At 41.3% G+C, this 22,000-nt stretch overlaps 1 protein-coding gene across 3 annotated transcripts in view; it reads left to right on the top strand.

Annotated features, from left to right (window-relative positions):
* Nucleotides 1-22,000, top strand: part of tmem181 (transmembrane protein 181) — a 117,097-nt gene that overhangs the window by 25,710 nt on the left and 69,387 nt on the right. For all 3 annotated transcript variants that reach the window (XM_073051663.1, XM_073051664.1, XM_073051665.1), the window contains exons 5-7: nucleotides 4,946-5,067; nucleotides 12,056-12,178; nucleotides 18,299-18,379. In XM_073051663.1, the coding sequence (XP_072907764.1) occupies nucleotides 4,946-5,067; nucleotides 12,056-12,178; nucleotides 18,299-18,379 (326 nt within the window). The remainder of the gene's footprint in view (nucleotides 1-4,945; nucleotides 5,068-12,055; nucleotides 12,179-18,298; nucleotides 18,380-22,000) is intronic.

Below are 22,000 nucleotides of genomic sequence, written 5' to 3' on the forward strand. Positions count from 1 at the left end.
TAAATTCAGTAAGTGAGAAAAGTAATATTGAGTTTAGAGGCAAATTTGTTTAACCACTGAGGATGAAGCATAATGAGATGAATCCTTGATATCAAGGAATTGATAAAGAACAAATACAACAATCAAGTTTTTAAAGTACTCCCTCTATACATCCAACATTACCTTCAGGACTGTAGGATGTATAGGAAGAGTACTTAAAAAAGAGATAAATTAAGAAGGCAAAGAAACGCTACAGAACAGCACAGGCAGACAATATTAAAGTAAATCCCAAGGCATTTTGTATGTGTATTGAGGGCGAGAGGGTAACCAGGAAAGACTAGGGCCCATTAGGGACCAAAAGGGCACTCTAAGGACACAGGCGTGGTCTTCAATGAGTATTTCTCACTCATGTTCACTCAGTCTTGATTGGACATGGCATCAAAGGGTATGGGGTATGGCTGAGAACTGGGGTTGAGGAGGAGGGAAAAAAAAGATCAGCCATGATTGAATGGTGGAGCAGACTCAATCAGCCAGATGGCCTAATTCTGCTCCTGTGTCTTATGGTGTTATAGTCAAAGGCATTACTTTTGCGGAGGGTGATGGGAATATTCAAAAGCATGTTAATATTTTGAAGGATATATACCTTTGGGAGGGGATGGTAAACAGAGAATTCGGGTTGAGGGTGGGGCAGCTGGTATACAAGTAGATGCAGTGTGCCGTGAGATTGTGAGGAAGGACAACCAGATGATAGGACAAAATTTCAGTCGGGATGAATGGAAATGTAAATATAGGGGGAATATTGGAAAGGGTGATGAATTCAGGACTAAAGCTGTTATATTTGAATGCACTCTGCATTTAGAATGGGGTAGATCATTTTGTTGCGCAGTTAGAGACTGACAGGTATGAAGTTGTGGGCATCAGTGAGTTGCGGCTGAAAGAAGATCATGTTGTTGACTTAACAGTCAAAGATACAAGATATATCGAAAGGGCAGGTAGGTAGGCAGAGGGGGTGGGGTGGCTCTGTTGGTAAAAACGATGCAATGCTCCTCAGACAGGATGAAGAGGTCAATACTCCCCAATGCCATTCGGCTTTACAATTCTACCGCCAGGACTTAAGAACTTTTTAAAAGCTATTATTAATGCTTTTTGAGACGGTGATTTAGATGCATATCATATTTTTTTTACTGAGTTAAGTATTGTATGTAATTAGTTTTGCTACAACAAGTGTATGGGACATTGGAAAAAAAGTTGAATTTCCCCATGGGGATGAATAAAGTATCTATCTATCTATCTATCTATCTAAAAACAAATGAAATTAAATATTTAGAAAGAGGTTATGTAGGATCAGAGATGTAGAATCCTAGTGGGAAGAGTTAAGAAAATGCAACCGTAAAAAACACCTTGATTAGAGCTAAATATAAGCCTCTGAATAGTAGCCATAATATGGGGTATAAATTACAACAGGAGCAGAGAAAAGGCATGTAAAAAGTGTAATGTTATCTTGGTCATGGTGTATTTTAATATGCAGGTAGATTGGGAAAATCAGGTTGATGTTGGATCCCAAGGGAAGGAATTTGCATAATGCCTACAAGATAGCTTTTAGAGCAACTTGTGGTTGAGCCTCTACTAGGGGAAAAAGCACTTCTGGTTTGAGTGTTCTGTAATGAACTGGATTTGATGAGGGAACTTAAGGTAAAGGAGCCCTTATGAGTCAGTGATCATAATATGATAGAATTCACCCTGCAGTTTGAGAGGGAGAAGCTAAAATCAGGTGTATCAATATTATAGTGGAGTTAAGGGAGTTACAGAGGCATGAGAGTGGAGCTGGCTAAAGTTGATTGGACTAGCAGGGATGACGGCAGAAAAGCAATGGTTGGAGTTTCCGGGAGCAATTCAGAAGGTGCAGGATAGATACATCCCAAAGATGAAGAAGTAAAGGGAGAATGAGACAACTGTGCCTGACAAGGGAAGTCAAGGACAGCATAAAAGCAAAAGAGAGGACTCTGCATGGAGTACTGTGTTCAGTTCTGGCCACCTCATTACAGGAATGATGTGGATGCTATAGAGAGAGTGCAGAGGAGATTTACAAGGATGTTGCCTGGCTTGGAGAGCATGCCTTGTGAAAATAGGTTGAGTGAATGTGGCCTTTTCTCCTTGGAGTGACAGAGGATGAGATGTGACGTGATAGAGATGTATAAGATGATGAGAGGTATTGATCGTGTGGATAGTCAGAGGCTTTTTCCCAGGGCTGAAATGGCTAACACAAGGAGGCATAGTTTTAAGGTGCTTGGAAGTAGGTACATGGGTAAGTTTTTCACACAGAGACTGGTAGGTGCATGGAATTCACTGCCAGTGAAGGTGGTAGAGGCGGATACAATAGGGTCTTTTAAGGGACAGGTACATAGAGCTTAGAATAATAGAGGCTATGTGGTAGGGAGATTCTAGGCAGCTTCAAGAGTAGGTTACATGGTTGGCATAACATTGTGGGCCGAAGGCCTGTAATGTGCTGTAGGTTTTCTATGAGAGGACATATAGCAAGTAGTGGGGAAGTAGAGGACTGGTAAGATTTTAAAAACCAACAGAAGGCAACTAAGAAAGCCATAAAGAGAGAAAAGATGAAATATGAAGGTAAGCTAGCCAATAATATTAAAGAGGATACTGGTTATTGGACTGCCAGAAAATAACACTGGGAAGGTAGTAATGGGGAACAAAAAAATGGCAGGCAAACTTAAATAAGTATTTTGTGTTAGTCTTCCCTGTGCAAGACACCAGAAATTAGCGAGTGTTGGGGGCAGAAGTGAGTGTAGTCACTATTACAACGGAAAATGTGTTTGGGAAGCTGCAAGGTCTAAAGGCAGATAAGTCATCTGGACCTGGGTTCTGAAAGAGGTAGCTTTCAAAATTGCGAAAGTTAGTTCACCCTTTAAGAAGGGAGCGAGGCAGAAGAAAGGAAATTACAGGCCACTCAGCCTGATTTCAGTGGTTGGGAAGATGTTGGAGTTCATCATTAAGGATGAAGTTTTGGGGTACTTGGAGGCACATGATAAACTAGACAAAATCTGTTTGAATTCTTTGAGGAAGTAACAGGTAGGGTAGACAAAGGAGAGTCAGTGAATGTTGTTTACATGGATTTTCAGAAAGACTTTGATGAGGTCCCACACATAAAACTGTTTTACAAGTTAACAGCCCTTGGTATTGCAGGAAAGACACAAGCATGAATAGAAGATTGGCTGACTGGCAGGAGGCAAAGAATGAGATTGGCTGCCAGTGACTAATGGGTACTCTGCAGGGGTCATTGGTGTTGGGACCACTTCTTTTCACTTTGTGTGTTCAATGATTTGGATGACGGAATTGATGGCTTTGTAGCCAAGTTTGTGGATGATCCAAAAATAGGTGGAGGGGCCAGTTGTGTTGAGGAAGCACTTCACCTGCAGAAGGATTTAGAGCCTCAGAATAGATAGATACACAATTAGAACAGAGATGGGGCAGAATTTCTTTAGCCAGAGGGTGGTGAATTTGTGGAATTGTATTGCTACAGATGTTTGTGGCGACCTAGTCATTGTGTATATTTAAAATACAGGTTAATAGGTTCTTGATTAGTCTGGACATCAAATGTTACAGGGAGAGGGAGGAGAATGATGATTAATAAGTCAACCATGATGGAATGCCTCAATGGGCTGAATGGCCTATTTCAGCTCCTATGTCATATGATCTTATATTGGATGTTTTAGTAGATGTAAAGTTGGGTAAATCTATAGGGCTAATGAGTTCTGAATGGTAATGGTGGTTGCTAGGGTTAGAATGTTTTTTAAATCTTTCCTGGGCACTTGCTGAGATGCCTGATGACTGACTAAAGGGTGACAAATGTAGTAAATTTATTTAAGAAGAGAAGCAGGTGTAAGCCCAGTAAATACTGACAAGTCAGTGTACTATCTGGTAAGAAAGGTACTGGAAAGTATCCTGAAGGGCAGGATTTATCTGCACTTGGAAAGACAGTACACTTTTGTTGTGGTAGATTCTCTGACTCACCTTGTTGATAATAGCATTATGTTTAGGTAGTCTGCATGAACTTTAACAAGGCCCCATATACAAGGCCGATCCAAAAGTTGGAGCCCAGGGATCCAAAGCTTGTTGGCAAATTGGATTCAAAGTTAGCTTGTTACTAAGTTACAAGTAATGGCAGAGGGTTGATTTTGTGATTGGAAGCCTGTGACCAGTGGTGGATCAATACAAGGAGCCTTACTGTTTGTTGTACTCAGTAGATTCCGGTAATTGGGCCTTCAGTTAATCAGGGTAGCTGCTCATTTGGGACATCCTTTAATAAAAAGTAATTGAGAAAATTGCCAGGATTCTCTTTGTTGATTTGGGACACGATGCCACTTAATTGGGGCAGGAGACTCTTGCCGAACAGGTTCTGACAAACATCAGTCCTCAAAAGGTGGTAGAGGCAGGAGCTTATGAAGCATTGACTAAGTTTCCAAGTGAGTGCTGGAATCGCCAAGGTTTGCAAGCCTACAGACCAAGAATTGGTTAGTGGGATTACTCTAAATGGGTTACTTGATTGTTGGGATGTATGCTGTGTATAACTTTATGACTCATGACTCCAAATCAGGAAAATGTTTACAGATTAAGAGCTAGGTAATTTCTGCAGCAGTTATTCAATCTCATGTTGTTCATCTCATGTATGCTGGTGTCATTAAATGCAGTTAAAAGCTATTACTTGCTCTAATTTGAACCTGCGAATGACCTACTGTGATTTTAATGGTGATACTTATTTTAGGTTGTAGTGTGTACTTGGATAATTAATTTACCTGTAAATGTAGTAAATTATTCATCAGAGGAACTTTATAGACTTCATGTGGCATTGTGTTAGCTTTGATTAATTTGAAACCACAGATTTGCAGTATCATCTTGGGAATAATGTAAAAATATTCAGTGCCTATCAAATCTCAATTTTGATTTTCAGAAGTGGAATTCCGGAAAAATGTTTCCATGATGGTTGCAATAAGTGGAGTCATACCAGACACCAGTGTGCCAAACATTAGGGTGCAACCTCATAACCATACTCGGTCTCTTCACTGTCCAAATGTAAGTTTCTGTAGATGTTAACCGTAACTATGATGTATTGTGCTTTCAGTTAAACACTGTTAATTAAACTGTAGCTCTATTTATATAAATGTAAAATTTAGTGATGACTGGTTCACCTTTGGATCTGGGTGCTGCAGCTGTTGAACGCAAGAGCTTTTTTTTTAGAAAATCCCATCTAGCTGTGATCTACAAATTTCTTACCAGGTCCACTTTTGAACCCTTTATTCTTGTGATTTTATCTCCTTCCAGTCTAATTACCCTGTGAGTGACTTACCCTTCCAAATTTAAAAATAATTTTTTTGTTTCATATATTGGAGAATTGCTTGATGTGATTGCTCTACTTTGAGCTACCTGATGGTGTGACAGTGTGACAGTGCTGCTTCTTTAAAGGTCCAGGGCATCCAGATTTGATCCTGACCTCGTGTGTTCTCTGTATGGGACTTGTACGTTCTTTCTTTGACTGTGTAGGTTTTCTCTGTGTTCTGGTTTCTTCCCACATCACAAAAGACATGCTGCTGGGTTAATTGACTACTGGGTTAACATGCCTTGAAGTTGGTTAATAGCAGAATGAACCAGAAGGGTTAATGGTTATATATAGCAGAGGTATAGAGAAATTAAGTGAAGGTGCATCGTATCAGTAAGGTTGCATCCCTTGGAACTGGCATGAATTAATGGCTGAAGTTCCTTCCAGTTTGTTAAAAATATGAATTAAGACCTGGCTCATATTTCACATTTGCCTGCCATCATGTAGCATACATAAGGTAGAGTTGAATTTCTGCAGTTAGCCATTTTTAAGAAAGCTGCTACATACCTTTGGGTGGCAGAGTGGGGATATCAAGTCAAGTCAAGTCACTTTTTATTGTCATTTGGACCATAAACTGCTGGTACAGTACACAGTAAAAATGAAACAGCGTTCCTCCAGGACCCTCGTGCTACATGAAACAACACAAAACTACACTAAACTACAGACCTACACAGGACTACATGAAGTGCATAAAACAATGCAGGGCAATACAATAGTTAATAAATAAATAATAAACAAGACAATAGGCACTGTCTCTACCAAAGGAGGTGTAAGGTGTACTTTTCCTCTGCTAGCTTCTAGGTCATCTTAGGGTAAGGTTTTGAACCTCATTAACCCCCTGATCATGGTCACATGAAGCCATGGGAGCAGCTAGTGTATATTCCAAGTCCTGGTTATGCGGCCCCTGATGCCAAGCAGACAATTGTGAAGAATATCGATAATTGTTTCTGTAATTTCAGTTATTGGGTTCACTACATATATTTTTGGTAATTCTCTTAAACATTTGACTTTGTTTTACTTTTTAAAATTTCTTTTCCCCCTTTGCTGCATTTTTTCCCTTTCTATGGCTTTTAATTGTAGTCAATTTGGATTGGTGTTTATATTTTAATACATCCACTTCTGACAATTGTATACCATTCATGAATTAATGTAGTAGTTAGACATTCTTCATTTGGGTTCCTATAGCTGCAAGAAATCTCCTTTGCCTCCGAAAGTTTCCAAAATCATGAAGAACTCAAAAAGCATATTGGGAATCAGTATATAATAGCTGATCTTCCTTTTGCCAACTTATAGACTTCAGTCAAAGCTTTCAGTTCTGTTTATTGTGCAAAGGTATCAGGAGTCCTGCTTCCTGATGCCAGCACTTTAGTTTTAGAAACAGCAGTCCGAATGCCCACTTGAATTCCTCCATCAATTGCTGAGCAGCCATCGGTGTACAGAGTCAGATCTGGGTTCAGTAAACGCGGGTCTTTGTAATAATTTGCATCTTCATAACGTGTTAGTATCTTGGCTTAGTAATGGTCATCATAGTCCTCCGTTTCCAATAAGATTTCAGCATATTCATTTCCAAATAGTCATTTCACATATAAGCCATCTGTTCTTAGTTCTGTCAAAACAAGTAAAGGCTGTAGGAAAGAGCTTAGTTTTTTTTTGAAATCGACAATACGTCTAAAACATCTGAAATTGCTTATTAAAAACATTGTCATCAGATCTGGGTCTCCTGACGTGAGGGAGAGGATTGAACTTGTTGTTGAGCTTGTTTCTGTTGTCCATCTTGCTTCCTATGCCAAAACCATCTTGCCCAATTTCCTCTTTTACCACAAGTGGCATTTAGTTGTAGAGCATTGGCCTTGGAGATGTGGCTCAGACTGAGATTGCTGGACTGCACTCAGTGAATTCCAATCCCTGCAGCAACTGTGGATGTTGACCAGTAAACAATGGTCTTTTTTGGAGCAGTTTGTGACATGGCTGCCAGTTCTATTATTTCATCACTGTCACCTTCACTTGAGTCACTATAGAGTCCATGTCATGTTCACGCTGTAATTTTTGGGATCTTGGATAACGATTCTGTCTCAGAAGTCTGTCCAATGTACAGGATGTTTCCCCAGGAGGGTTGTCACTGGCCCACTTTCCCCTGAAACTTTTCACCCTTAATCCATGATCTCTAGTTGTAGTTCCACCCAACCTGGGTGGAAAAAAACCTGTTTGCATTTACCCTATCTAAACCCCTCATAATCTCTATCAAATCACCTCTTAATCTTCTACGTTCCAAGGAATAAAGTCCTAACCTATTCAATCTTAACATATAACTTGGGTCCTAAAAACTGGCAACATCCCCGTAAGTTTTCTCTGTACTCTTTCAACCTTATTTTGATCTTTCCTGTAGGTTGGTGACCAAAACTGCGCACAATACTCCAAAATAGGCCCCATCAATGTCTATATAACTTCAACATAACATCCCATCTCCTGTACTCAATTTATGAAGGCCAGTGTTCCAGAAGTTTCTTTACAACTCTATCAACCTGTGACGCCACTTTTAATTAATTATGGACCTGTATGTCCAGATCATTTTGTTCTACCGCACTCCTCAGTGCCCTGCCATTCACTATGTAAGACCTACCCTGGTTGGTCCTACCAAAGTACAACACCTCAAACTTGTCTGCATCAAATTCCATCTGCCATTTTTCAGCCCATTTTTCCAGCTGGTCCAGATCCCACTGAAGCCACAATAGTCTTCTGTGATGTCCACTACACCCCCAATCTTGATGTCGTTTGCAAATTTGCTGATCCAATTAACCACATTATCATCCAAATTGTTGATATAAATGATAAACAACAATGAACTCAGCACCGATACCTGTGGAACTCCACTCATCATAGTCCTCCAGTCAGAGAGCCAACCATCTACTACCACTCTCTGGCTTCTCCCACAAAGCCAATGTCTGATCCAATTTACAACCTCAATGTCAAGTGACTGAACCTTCTTGAGCTCCCATATGGGACCTTGTCAAATGCCTTGCTGAGGTCCATGAACACAGCATCCACTGTCTCCCCTTCATCAACTTTCCTGGTAACTTTCTCAAAACCTCTATAAAATCGGTAAAACACGACCTTCCATGCACGAAGCCGTGCTGACCATCCTCAATCAGTCCATGCCTATCCAAATACTCATATATCTGGTCCCTTAGAATACCTTCCAATAACTTTCCCACTACTGATGTCAGGCTCACCAGCCTATAATTTCCTGGTTTATTTTTTAGAGCCTTTCTTAAAAGGCAGAGCAATATTGTCTATCCTCCAATCTTCCCGCACCTTGCCTGTCGCTAAGGATGATTTAAGCATCTCTGTTAGGGCCCCAGCAATTTCTGCACTTGCCTCCCGCAGTGTCTGAGGGAACTCCTTGTCAAGCTCGGGGGATTCATCCACCCTAATTTGCCTCAAACAACTCATCCTCTGTAATATGAGCACTGGCTGCTTGCCTTTTGATTGGTTGCTCTTTACCAGAGAGGGAACAGCCTGCTGCTGTGCCCAGATAGTGTTGCCCAAGTTTTTTCTGCGTTTTGGATGTGGACTTGGACTATAGACTCTTCTTTCAGTCTTACAGTTTTATATACTGTGTTTTTTCGCCCGATGATCTTGTTTTCTTTTGTGTGGGGAGGGGAATTTGGGTGTTGATGTGCCTGATTAGTTATTACTTGTTTTTCTTATGTGAGAAGGAGGATTCGGGGGTCAATGTGTCTGATCCATTTTGGTTTTTTTTTGTGCAAGAGGAAGGATTTGAGGGGGGTTTGCTCAGTTTGTGTTTGAGTGGAGAGATTTGGGGCTGCCTGTATTGTGTTTATTTTTTATTTGCAGGGAGGTGGGATTTGGGGGTTGATGATCTTTTCTTTCTTGGTTTCATGGCTACCTGGAGAATTGAAGAATTTCAGAGTTGTATACTTTGATAATAAATGAACCTTTGTATAGAGTCTATGAAGTTGATGCTGTTTTGCCTTACTTCTAAGTAAATATAGATGCAAAAATTCATTTGCAATCTCCCCCATCTCTCTTGGCTCCACACAAGGATTACTATTCTGATTTTCCAGAGGACCAATTTTGTCCCTCGCATCCTTTTGCTCTGAACATATCTGTAAATCCCTTGGGATTCTCCTTCACCCTGTCTGCTAAGGCAACCTCATGCCTTAATTAAGCCCTCTTGGTTTCTTTCTTAAGTGCTCTCTTGCATTTCTTGTACTCCATATGCGCCCCATTTCTTCCTGCTTACCTAGACCTATAATACAAATACACTTCTTTGTTCTTCTTAACCAGGGCCTCAGTAGCTCTTGAAAATCAAGATTTCCTACACTTGTTATTTTTACCTTTCATTCTGACGGCACATACAAACTTTGTACTCTCAAAATTTCATTTTTGAAGGCCTCCCACTCACCAAGTACACCTTTGCCGGAAAACAGCTGGTCACAAACCACACTTTCCAGATCTTTTATGATACCATCAAAATTGGTCTTTCTCCAGTTTAGAGCTTCAACCTGCAGACCAGACCTATCTTTTTGTATATTTACTTTGAAACTAATAGCATTATGATAACCAGATGCAAAGTGTTCACCTACACAAACTTCTGTCATCTGCCCTGTCTTATTCCTTTATAGCAGATCATGTATCGTACACTCTCTTGTTGGTACTTTTATGTACTGATTAAGAAAACGTTTCTGAACATATTTGACAAACTCTATCCCATTGAGTCCTTTGATGTTATGAGAGTCCCAGTCAATATATGGAAAGTTAAAATCACCTACTATAACAAACTTAACATTTCTTGCAACAGGCTGCAATCTCTCTTTACAAATTTGTTTCTCCAAATCCCTTGGACTGTTGGATGATCTGTAATATAGCCTCATTAACATACTCACACCTTTCTTATCTCTCAATTTCACCCACAATGCCTCACTAGACGAATTCTCCAGTCTGTCCTTACTGAGCACTGCCTTGACATTTTCCTTGACTAGTAACACTACCCCTCCTCCTCTAATCCCTACTGCTTAGTTTTGTCCAAAACAACGGAAACCCAGAATACTGAGCTGCCAGTCCTGTCCCTCCTAGAACCAAGCCTCACTAATGGCTACAATATCATAAATCCAGGTGTTGATCCATGCCCTGAGCTCATCTGCCTTTCCTACGATACTTCTTGCATTGAAATATACGCTGCTCAGGACAATAGTTGCACTATGCTCAACTTTTTGATTCCTGACTTTGTCAAAGGTCTTAATAATGTGTCTCTGTAACCTCTTCACTAACTGATCTGTCTCTGTGGTTCTTATCCCTCTGCCACTCTAGTTTAACGCCCCTGTACAGTACTGTGGGGCTCTGAAACCCCCATTGCTGTACTGGAAGGGGCTTTAAGCAATCCACCTTCCCAATCATTCTTGAATATTAAAATTAAAAATAAACAAATAAAGATTATTAAGCACGACAGATAATTTTATAAATAGCAAGCTGGTCATGCAACTTCTTTGGAAAGATAGTGAATTCAGGGAGTGAAATGTTTCAGAACCCACTCAATTGTAGCAGGCTGTGTGAAGGTTAGTATGATTCCCTTGTTCAAAATGCAGGAAGCGAAGGCAGGGAATTAGAGGCCAGATAATTCACACCACCAGGCTCAGGAACAGTTAGTACCACTCAACCATCAGGCTCTTGAACGTTAGGGGATAACTTCACTCAACTTCATTTCATCATTGAAATGTTCCCACAACCTATGGACTCACTTTCAAGGACTCTTCCTCTCATGTTCTTGATATTTATTGCTAATTATTATTATTATTATTATTATTATTATTATTAATAATAATAATAATATTTGCACAGTTTGTTGTCTTTTGCACACTGGTTGAAGGCCCAAGTTGATGTGGTTTTTCATTGATTCTATTATGGATTTATTGAGCATATCCGCAAGAAAATAAATATCAATGTTGTATCTGGTGACATACGTGTATTTTGATAATAAATTTACTTTGAACTTGAACATCTATTTTTGGCAAGATGATTTAGTAAAGCTGAATATAGTCAAAGCTATTTAGGATGGTTTTATGCTAAGTAAATCTTGTCTGACAAATTTGAATGAATTCTTTAAAAAATGTGATATTTGATGGAGTGGAACCCTATTCAGATGTCTTAGAATTCTAAAAGGTATTTGACAAGGGGCCACATAAAAGGCTGGTAGATAAATGAAGTTAACAAGGTATTGGAGGAAGTGTGTTAGCATGGGTTGAAAACTGGCAGTCACGCAGAGTTGGGATTTGAACTACACCACCCTGCGGTCCACAACTTTTTTGTGTGTGCTGCTTTGGGGTTTCAGCATTTGCAGACTTTCTCGTGTAGATGATGCTTGTCTACTATTTCCAGCATTTCAGATTTCCACCATTTTAAGAACTTCAGTTTTCTTAGTCATTCCATTACTGACAGAATTTGTATTTGTATGGATGTAAACGTTTACAGCCCAAGCTTCATAAATATAAACATCTTTTGGTATTACATTTAAACATAAATATAGCCAGAAATTGTGACAAGATATGTACATCAAGTGTAATATGTCACGTGCACTGCCCTGAACCTCTGAATAATACAGTTGCATCAGTGTTTCAGTATTTTTGTGAGAACATGACTAATTGGGGTTTTTATTTTATTTTAAAGCGGCTCTGTGATGAAATAATTGTTCTCCATCTTGGTTATCTGAACTACACGGAATATGTTTTTACTGTCACATTTTACAATCTAGTAAACACTGAGTTTTCAATAAAGGATGTGAATTTCACTGTAAGTACTCCATTTATAATTTTTTCAACAATGTTTCTAGAATTAAATCCTTGTCTTTTACAAATAGTTCATGCAAATACATGTACAAAGATCCTTTAATTACAGTGGCTAAAGCTTTAAAAAAAAAACTTTCTGCAGTGTGTCCTGCATATCCAGTTGGTAGTGTTGTTATTTGTGTATTCCATTCACTACACCAACTTTGAGTAATTCTCGAAAGAGATCAGTATTTGATTCAGAGATGTAACTTAGTCTCCAGAATCCCTGTCACTGTAAATTTTTGCTTTGGTGTAACCAATTTCCCCCTCGTTTTTACATACCATGTTTCATATATTGGTGTTGAAGGTCAAGACTGATACTGATTCTTGTGTTTGGTGAAGTGCCTTGTCCAATTCTTGTTGATTTCAAGTCAAATTGTACACTGGCAGCATCCACATGGTCTTAACATGCCTTTCCTGTTCCGACATGTCGGTCCATTGCCTCCTCTTGTGTCAAGATGTGGTCACCCTCAAAGTCACCTTATATTCCATCTGGATAGCCTCCAACCAATTGGCATGATTATCGATTTCTCCAGGTTAGAAAAAGAATTCCCTTCCCTCCCCTCTTCTTTTGTTCTCACTCTTCTCACCTGCCTATCACCTCTCCCTGAGTCTCCTCCTCCTTCCCTTTCTCCTATGGTCCACTCTGCTTTGCTATCAGATTTCTTCCATTCCAGCCCTTTACCTTTCCTACCCACCTGGCTTCACCTATCACCTTCTTGCTGTCCTCCTGCCCCACACCCCTCCTTTTTATTCTGGTGTCCTCCCCCTTCCTTTCCAGTCCTGTTGATGAGTCTCAGCCCAAAACATTAACTGTTTGTTCATTTCATCGATGTTGTCTGAACTAGCTGAGTTCCTCCAGCACTTTGTGTGTTTGTGTGTGTGTTGCTTTGGATTTCCAGCACCTGCAGATGCTCTCGTGTTCATGCTATTTATATATTGTTCCCTTCCTATGCTTTGAACAAGTGCTTGTATGTAGTATAAGCAGCAATAGAGAAGGCAGTTTGTTCATTTTTTAATCGTGCATATATACTACTTTTTATTAAGTGATTGGATTAGATGAAAGTGGATGTGTTATTTTTCTCTTCATATCATTTGGTCAACATAACGTTGTGTGAGCTTACCATACGTTTCCTTTATCATAGCAGTGACTTTGTAGAGTCAAACAGCTTAGAATCAGGCCCTTTGGCCCAACTCATCCATGCCAACTGTGTTACCCAGTAAAACAAGTCCCATCTGCCTGCATTTCACCCCTAGCTCTCTACATCTGTCCTTTCCTTGTATTTATCGAGATAGCTTTTAAATGATGCTAATGAGTCACTATTTTTAGCAGCTCATTCCAAATGTACATCATCCTGTGTGTGAAAAAACCGCCCCTGATATTCCTCTTAAGTCTCTCGCCTCCCTCCCTGGAGAAATGATTATGTGCTTTTACCCTGTCTATACTCTTCATGATTTTATATGCCCTGATCAGACCACCCTCAATCTCCTGTCTTCCAGGGAATAAGGTCCTAATCTATGCAACCTTTCCTAGTAAGTCAGGCCCCCACCTCCCCCAGGTCCAAGCAACATCCTGGTAGATCTTTCCTGCACTCTTTCTAGTTTAATATCAGGGTGCCAAAAACTACACGATACTCCAAGTGCGGCCTCACCAACATAACTGCAACATAACTTCCCAACTCCTGTACTCAGTGGCCTAACTAATGAATGCCAATGTGCCAAATCACAAACAAGAGAAAATTTGTAGATGCTGGAAATCCAAGCAACACACACAAAATGCTGGAGGACATCAGCAGGCCAGACAGCATCTATGGAAAAGAGTACAGACGATGTTTCGGGCTGAGACCCTTTGGTAGGACTGGAGAAAAAAAGATGAGTAGATTTAAAAGGTGGAGGAGTGGAAACGCAGGTGGTAGGTGAAACTGGGAGGGGAGGGATGAAGTAAAGAGCTGGGAAGTTGATTGGTGAAAGAGATACAGGGCTGGAGAAAGGGGAATCCAAAAGTAGAGAACAGAAGGCTGTGGAAGAAAGAAAAGAGGGAAGGAACAGGGGGAGGAGCACCAGAGGAAGGCGTTGGGCAGGCAACGAGATAAGGTGAAGGAGGGAAAGGGGGTTAGTGAAGGAGAGGTGGGGGAACTATTACCAGAAGTTCGAAAAATCAATGTTCATGCCATCAGGTTGGAGGCTACCCAGATGGAATATAAGGTGTTGTTCCTCCAACCTAAGTGTAGCCTCATCGTGAGAGTGGAGGAGGCCATGGATTGACATACCGGAATGGGAATGTAGTAGAATTAAAATGGGTGGCAGCTGTTTTCACAATCCAATCTAGTCATGCTGCTGCTTTCAGCAAGCAATGCCCACATAGCTCAGTCCCTCTGTTCCACAGTACTCCTCATTCACTGTACAAGTCCTACCATGGTCTCATCTCATAAAAACACAATACCTCACATTTATCTGGATTGAGAACCAATTGCCAATCCTCAGCCCACATACCTTGGCTCAAGGACATCTTCTATCCTGCTGTTATCTACCACACTGCATTTTATTCTTCACTTTGTTATTGTTTCACCTTGTTCAGTATTGCACAAAGTACTTCAGCACATTTTTGTGTCTAGGGCGCCTAAGACTTTTGCACAATAACGTACTACCTAGAAGGGCCGAATGACCTACTCCTGCACCTATTGTCTATTGTTGTCTACCTCAATGTACTGCTGCAATGAAATAAACTGTTTGGATGGAATGCAAGACAAGTTTCTTACTGTACCTCAGCAATCGTGAGAATAAAATAAGTATCAATTTAGTTGATTAAGATACCCCTATAATTTTTCACAATCTTCTATGTTATTTATAATGCCACTTATTTTAGTATCATTTACAAGCTAACTATCCATGGCTTGAAAATTAATATCCGTATCATTTATGTACCAGCATTTGGTATTGTGGCAAGCAAGTTTGTAGGTTCCTACAATTGTTTACTCAGTCATATAGCCCACTATGTCCGTACCAGCAATTACTTACCTACTTACAGTAACTCCATTACCAAGCACTAAGTCACACTAAGCACCATGTTATGAGCTTCGTAACCTCAGGTAGTGTGTTACATATTACAGACACTCCCTACCTGAAATCTTTTTCCTCATCAGCTTCCTCTGCTCCAGAGAAAATAAATCTATAACATCAAATTATTCAGCATGTGAAATTTTCTAGGAAACATCCTAGTGAGTCTTCTCTGTACCCTCTCCTTGGCAATCACATCTTTCCTATAGTGGGGTGACCAGAAATCCACACAGTACTCCAGAAGTGACCAAACTAATATTTATAAAGCAGTAACATAACCTCTCTGCATTTGTATTTTGTCTTGTGTTAAGTATCTTGTATGCCACCTTCACCACCTTAGCTACCTATTTCTGCCACCTTCAAGGTCCTTCAGTAAATACTCCCTAGGGCCATGCTGTTTGTTGTGTGTGCATCACCTCAGACATAACATGATTAAGTTATGTTTTCCATTGTTCTATCCACTTCAGTTAACTGATCAAGGTATCCTGTGGTCCAAGACCATCCTCCTAACTATCAATAATATCACTACCTTTTGTATCATGTGCAAACTTACTATTATAATCCCTACATTCATTTTCAAATCATTAGTCAATATCGCAAATGATAAGTGTCACCATACCAATTCCTGTGGTACACCACTGGTCACAGGCGTATAATCACAAAAAGAACAATCTTCCACCATTATATGTTGGACCCGGAGGCTGGTGGGGTGGTAGGTAAGGACAAGGGGAACCCTCTCCCGAGTGGGGTGGCGGGCGGATGGGGTGAGGGCAGATGTGCGGGAAATGTGAGAGATGCATTTGAGAGCAGAGTTGATGGTGGACAAAGGGAAGCCCCTTCATCCAGGACGAAGGAGATGTCTTCCTTTTTTAAACAAAGGGGCTTCCCTTCGTCCACCATCAACTCTGCTCTCAAACGCATCTCTCCCATTTCCCGCACATCTGCCCTCACCCCATCCACCCGCCACCCCACTCGGGAGAGGGTTCCACTTGTCCTTACCTACCACCCCACCAGCCTCCGGGTCCAACATATAATTCTCCGTAACTTCCGCCACCTCCAATGGGATCCCACTACCAAACACATTTTTCCCTCCCCCCCCCTTTCTGCTTTCCGCTGGGATCGCTCCCTACGTGACTCCCTTTTCCACTCGTCCCCCCATCCCTTCCCACCGATCTCCCTCCTGGCACTTATCCTTGTAAGCAGAACAAGTGCTACACCTGCCCTTACACTTCCTCCCTCACCACCATTCAGGGCCCAGACAGTCCTTTCAGGTGAGGCGACACTTCACCTGTGAGTCGGCTGGTGTGGTATACTGCGTCCGGTGCTCCCGGTGTGGCCTTTTATATATTGGTGAGACCCGACGCAGACTGGAAGACCATTTCGCTGAACACCTACGCTCGGTCTGCCAGAAAAAGCAGGATCTCCCAGTGGCCATACATTTTAATTCCACGTCCCATTCCCATTCTGATATGTCTATCCATGGCCTCCTCTATTGTCAAAATGAATCCAAACTCAGGTTGGAGGAACAACACCTTGTATACTGGCTGGGTAGCCTCCAACCTGATGGCATGAACATTGACTTCTCTAACTTCCATTAATGCCCCTCCTCCACTTCTTACCCCATCCCTGACATATTTAGTTGTTTGCCTGTTCTCCATCTCCCTCTGGTGCTTCCCCCCCACCCTTTCTTTCTCCTGAGGCCTCCCGTCCCATGATCCTTTCCCTTCTCCAGCTCTGTATCACTTTCGCCAATCACCTTTCCAGCTCTTAGCTTCATCCCACCCCCTCCGGTCTTCTCCTATCATTTCGTATTTCCCCCTCCCCCCACTACTTTCAAATCTCTTACTATCTTTCCTTTCGGTTAGTCCTGACGAAGGATCTCAGCCCAAAACGTCGACAGCGCTTATCCCTATCGATGCTGCCTGGCCTGCTGTGTTCCACCATCATTTTATGTGTGTTGTTGTTTGAATTTCCAGCATCTGCAGATTTCCTCGTGTTTACCATGAACTCTTGTTGGTTTTCCCACTTGTTGATTGTTGATCTACCTTCAAATAGCTGTGTGCAGTCTACTTTTGTCAATCCTGTCTTATTATGTTACATCAGCTTTACCCAAATCTAGGATCTTCATTTCTGTTGAAACTTATGATCATTAGTTCTAAAATGGTGTTCCACTGATCCCTCTCATAACATTAGATCTCACAGTGGCTCTTCTCTGGTAAGACTATCCAGGTACTGGTTTACAAAAAGCTGTCCTGGATGCAATAGGCTCATACTCAATACGGCAGTGCCTCCTTCTGTTTTTGCACGCCCTGTACCCAGTCGCATGTAGAACTTCTATACCAGGTAGTCCCAGCCTGGGGTTCACTGGCCCTTTGCTTAATGGTATTGGTCCGTGACATGAAAAAGGTTGAGAACCCCTTTTCTATACCCTGGAAAGTTGACTTGCCAAGCCTGTCTTACCTCCAACTATGGCAGAGATAGTTAGGGTATAATCTTGTTCCCGTAAGTGTAAGCTGTGAGGTAGGTAGCTTAATGGTCTTTTGGGTTGAATTTTATCCACATACTGATTTGAACCTGGAATGTGCTGCGTGAGGAGGTGGCAGAGGAAAGTGCTTGTCATGTTTAAGAAACACCTAAATAAACATTTAAATTGTCAAGTGGTAAAAGACTATATCTATTGCCACTAAATGGGACTACTGTAGGTAAGTACAAGGTCAGGCATGGAGATAATGAACCATGATAACTGGCTCTTTATCCTCCCTTTCTTAGTGTGTCCTGCAGCAGCTTGGAGACATTCTTGACCCTGGCCCAAAGGAAACCCATGCCTTCCAGCAGTCTTTACCTGCAGCCACAGAAATTCCTGTCTACTCTCCTCACAAGCAAATCCTCTATCTCGCTCCCCTACTGTAATATCTACATTTCCATCTTTGAAGCCATAAACCGTGTTTGATATTGAAATAAATTGAATGCTGCTGTGGAGACTGTTTGCCTTGCTTATTTAAAGCTGGTGTTATGCTTCTGTCAACAGCTGAAGATGTATAATGCCTCATTTTCACAAGTGGAGATCTGGTTCCGGTTTATCTTTGTAGTTTTCACCTTCATGGTCACAGTAAGTACAATATGTGCCGGGAGCAATCAGTATTTTGAAGGGTGACTATATTTTGAATAATACTAGTTCCATAGAATATTACAGCACAGAAACAGGCCTTTTGGATACTACTTGCATACCTTCACGGTATTAGAAACGGGACGGCTTTAGAGTTATTTAGCACAGGTGCAACTGGCCTGTCTGCATTGAATACCTATCTGTTGGCAAAATGATCAAGTGTGGGTTTTTTTTCGGGGAGAAGGGAATCAAGTGTATGGTTTCCAAGTTAGGCCATTACGCAAAAATATGTGGGAGGTCTTCACATTATGTTGTAATGAGGATGTGATGGTCGTGCCACAGGATATCGATCAGAAGTTGTCGTGGTTTTTCGTGCCTCACAAATGAGCAAGAGACGCAGAAGATTCTTCAAGAAGGGTTAAACTTTAATTTGCAAATCAAAGCTGAGACAGTCATTGAGCTAGTCGCTGATTGCCCCCCGACCTCCGGACACCGCAGTTTTTATAGCAATCTCCTGGTCCAGTTCCATTAGCATATGTAATCGATCTATAGTTGCATATTACACGTACTGCACGTACATCATGTCCCTTTTGTTCCTATCAATTGGCTTAATCATGTTCTAATCTATATCTCTTAGCTACCTCTCATTAACACACCATTGTCTTCTACATTTTTAAGACTTCAGTCTCCTACCAAATTGGATACATGCATAGCAAATAATAGTCCTAGGATTATGTGACTTAATTATGTTCTAACCTATATCTCTTAGCTACTTCTCATTAACACATCATTGTCTTCTACATTTTTAAGATTTCAGTCTACTAAATTGAGTACATGCATAGCAAATAACTGACTTCATAGTTAAAATTTATACTTTTATACTCCAATATATATGCCCCCTTTGAGACCCAGAGGGGTCTCACACTCACACAGAGAAAGAAGGCTAAGAGTCTGCGCACAAAAGCCCCAATAAACTCAAGCACTTATTCCCAAATCTCGGGTTAAACTAAAATTTTCTGCGCCAAGACCTCAAAGTATTCTCTCCCTGCTACCCTGGGCCGCTGAGCCAAAAACCTGTCCCTTTGTACCTGAGACAGGGAAAAAGACTCAGCAGCCCTTACAATCTACTCCCACACTGTCGTTTTGTTCTTGTTCATCCTGCAGGTGTTGTAGGCTGTAACAATACATTTTCGGTGTTTCTTTCTCCACTAAGCTTGCTTCAGTAATTGCCACGAGCATCAGAAATTGTTTGGTTGCAGCACGCACTGCAAGAGATTTGAGACAAGGAAGAAAACAGCACAGCACAACAATATAATACTGACAGTTATTGCTATTTTATTCAGCCATGCTCCCCATCCTCCGAGTCTACTTTCTAACCAATCAAAGAACTGATGTCCGAACCCTGCATTGTTTGACCTCCGTCCGCAGATTCTTTAACTTATTCATTGTTCTGGTGAAAGACCCTTCTGGGCTAGTATTGTTCGGTATGAAAGTGCAGCATTGTTCTCCAAACATTACACACACACCCCCTTTCTCTGCCAAAAGCCAATCCAGTACCTGTCTGTTTTGCCACGCCACCCTGCTAGTTGCATCTAGCTGTTGCCTTAAGGCCTCCAGTGCATCATCGGTGTAGTTGATGAACCTCTGTTGATTGTAGTATATATAGTTTATCCATTCAACATTTTTGCTTACCCCTATCACAGGTATGATAGCTTCCCAGCCTGCAGCAATCTCATGCGGTGTCAGGCATGTCATTCGACTAGTTTGCATGCGGTAACTCATCAATGCTAACAATAAAGCATCGACCCAATTAAGTTTAGTGTCTGCACAAATTTTGTTTAGTTTGGCTTTCAGGGTTCCATTAATTCTCTCTACCATGCCCTGCGACTGAGGGTGGTATACACATCCAAATCTTTGCTTTATCCTCAGCGCCTGTAGTACCAGTTTGACCACTTTCTGGATAAAAGCTGAACCATTGTCTGAGCTAACTTCTGTAGGTATTCCAAACCTTGGGATCACTTCATTTGTCAGAAATTTTACCACTGTCTTTATCATGTCTACGTAATCGATCACTAAATGTTTAAATGGTCCTTCAGGTACAGGGATGTGACCTATTGGGGTTGTAATTCCCTTCCGAACATTATTTTGTGCGCATACCTCGCACTGTGACAAGACAAAGTCCACTGAAGCCTGTAAATAAGGTGACCAAAAACCATCCTCCTTTATTTTCCTTATCACTTCCCCCCCTTGCACAATGGTCCATCCCATGTGCTTCTGAAATCAGAATCGTCAGTAGAGGGGTGGGTGCTACCAACAAACCGTCTTCCGTGCTCCACAAGCCTTCCGGGTTCTGCTTGGCCCCCCTTTTTCTCCACATTGTCTGTTCTGCCAAAGTTGCCTTACCTTGTATTTCAATTAGGTCCTAAGTCTTTAGACTGATATCCCTTATTTATCAACAACGTTACGTGGGGCGCAGCTTCCGGTATCCTGTACCATTTTTCCAAAAAGGTGTTCCACTTAACTTGTAAAGCTGCCCCTTGCTTTCCAATTATCACAGCCTCCCCTTCCAGGTGCTGCTGGGTACATGCCTCCAGGTGCCATTTCTCCTCTAACTCCCTGTTCTGAGTCTCGTCAAAAATCACTGTACAATGTAGCTCAGATTTGGGCATTACAACCCTGGGTAATATAGCCTGCATGCCCTTTTTCCATTTTTCCCAGGTTTCCTGAATCCTAATGCTCCTCAGACAGGATGAAGAGGTCAATACTCCCCAATGCCATTAGGCTTTACAATTCAACCGCCAGGACTTAAGAACTTTTTAAAAGCTATTATTAATGCTTTTTGAGATAGTGATTTAGATGCATATCATATTTTTTTACTGAGTTAAGTATTGTATGTAATTAGTTTTGCTACAACAAGTGTATGGGACATTGGAAAAAAAGTTGAATTTCCCCATGGGGATGAATAAAGTATCTATCTATCTATCTATCTGAGATGTCTCCTATCCAAAAGACATTAGCCTTCTTGTCTTCTTGCACTATCAATTGAGCCCCTGCTCTTTCCACACTCAGCCCATTTCTGGTGCATTCTAATTTTAATTCCAGTTTCAACAAGGCATCTCTGCCTAACAAATTAATCAGAGTTCCTTTAAATACTAGCAGCGGCAAAACAATTTCTTTATTTCCCATTCTCAGCCACACTGGAGCCGTGCACTGTGTCAACTGTGTTTTCCCTGAGAACCCTACCATCTTAATAAACTTTCCTGACATGGGAAGGTGAAGGGCATACTGTGGCTGTACACAAGTGTACGTGGCTCCAGTATCTATCATCATTGGTGTCAGTTGCCCTTCTAACATAACCTGAACATTGGGTTCCTCATCTGCCTCCCTTGTTATCATTGAGTAATGTCCCTTCCCACTCAAGTTCTCGGGGCACCCCTAATACCTCGCATAGGGGTTCACAGGTCCGCTTGGGCCTGTGGGGGCTGGTCCTTGGCTAAACTTTAGTTCCCTTCTTATCAGTTCCTGCTGGTGTGTGACAGGCCATGGTGTAAACAGACAATCTCTTCTCATGTGACCTGGCTGATTACATCCCCAGCACAATCTCTCTATCTCTCTTTCCCCCTG

This window comes from Hemitrygon akajei, chromosome 7, assembly GCF_048418815.1.
Source record: "Hemitrygon akajei chromosome 7, sHemAka1.3, whole genome shotgun sequence".
NCBI lineage: Eukaryota > Metazoa > Chordata > Chondrichthyes > Myliobatiformes > Dasyatidae > Hemitrygon > Hemitrygon akajei.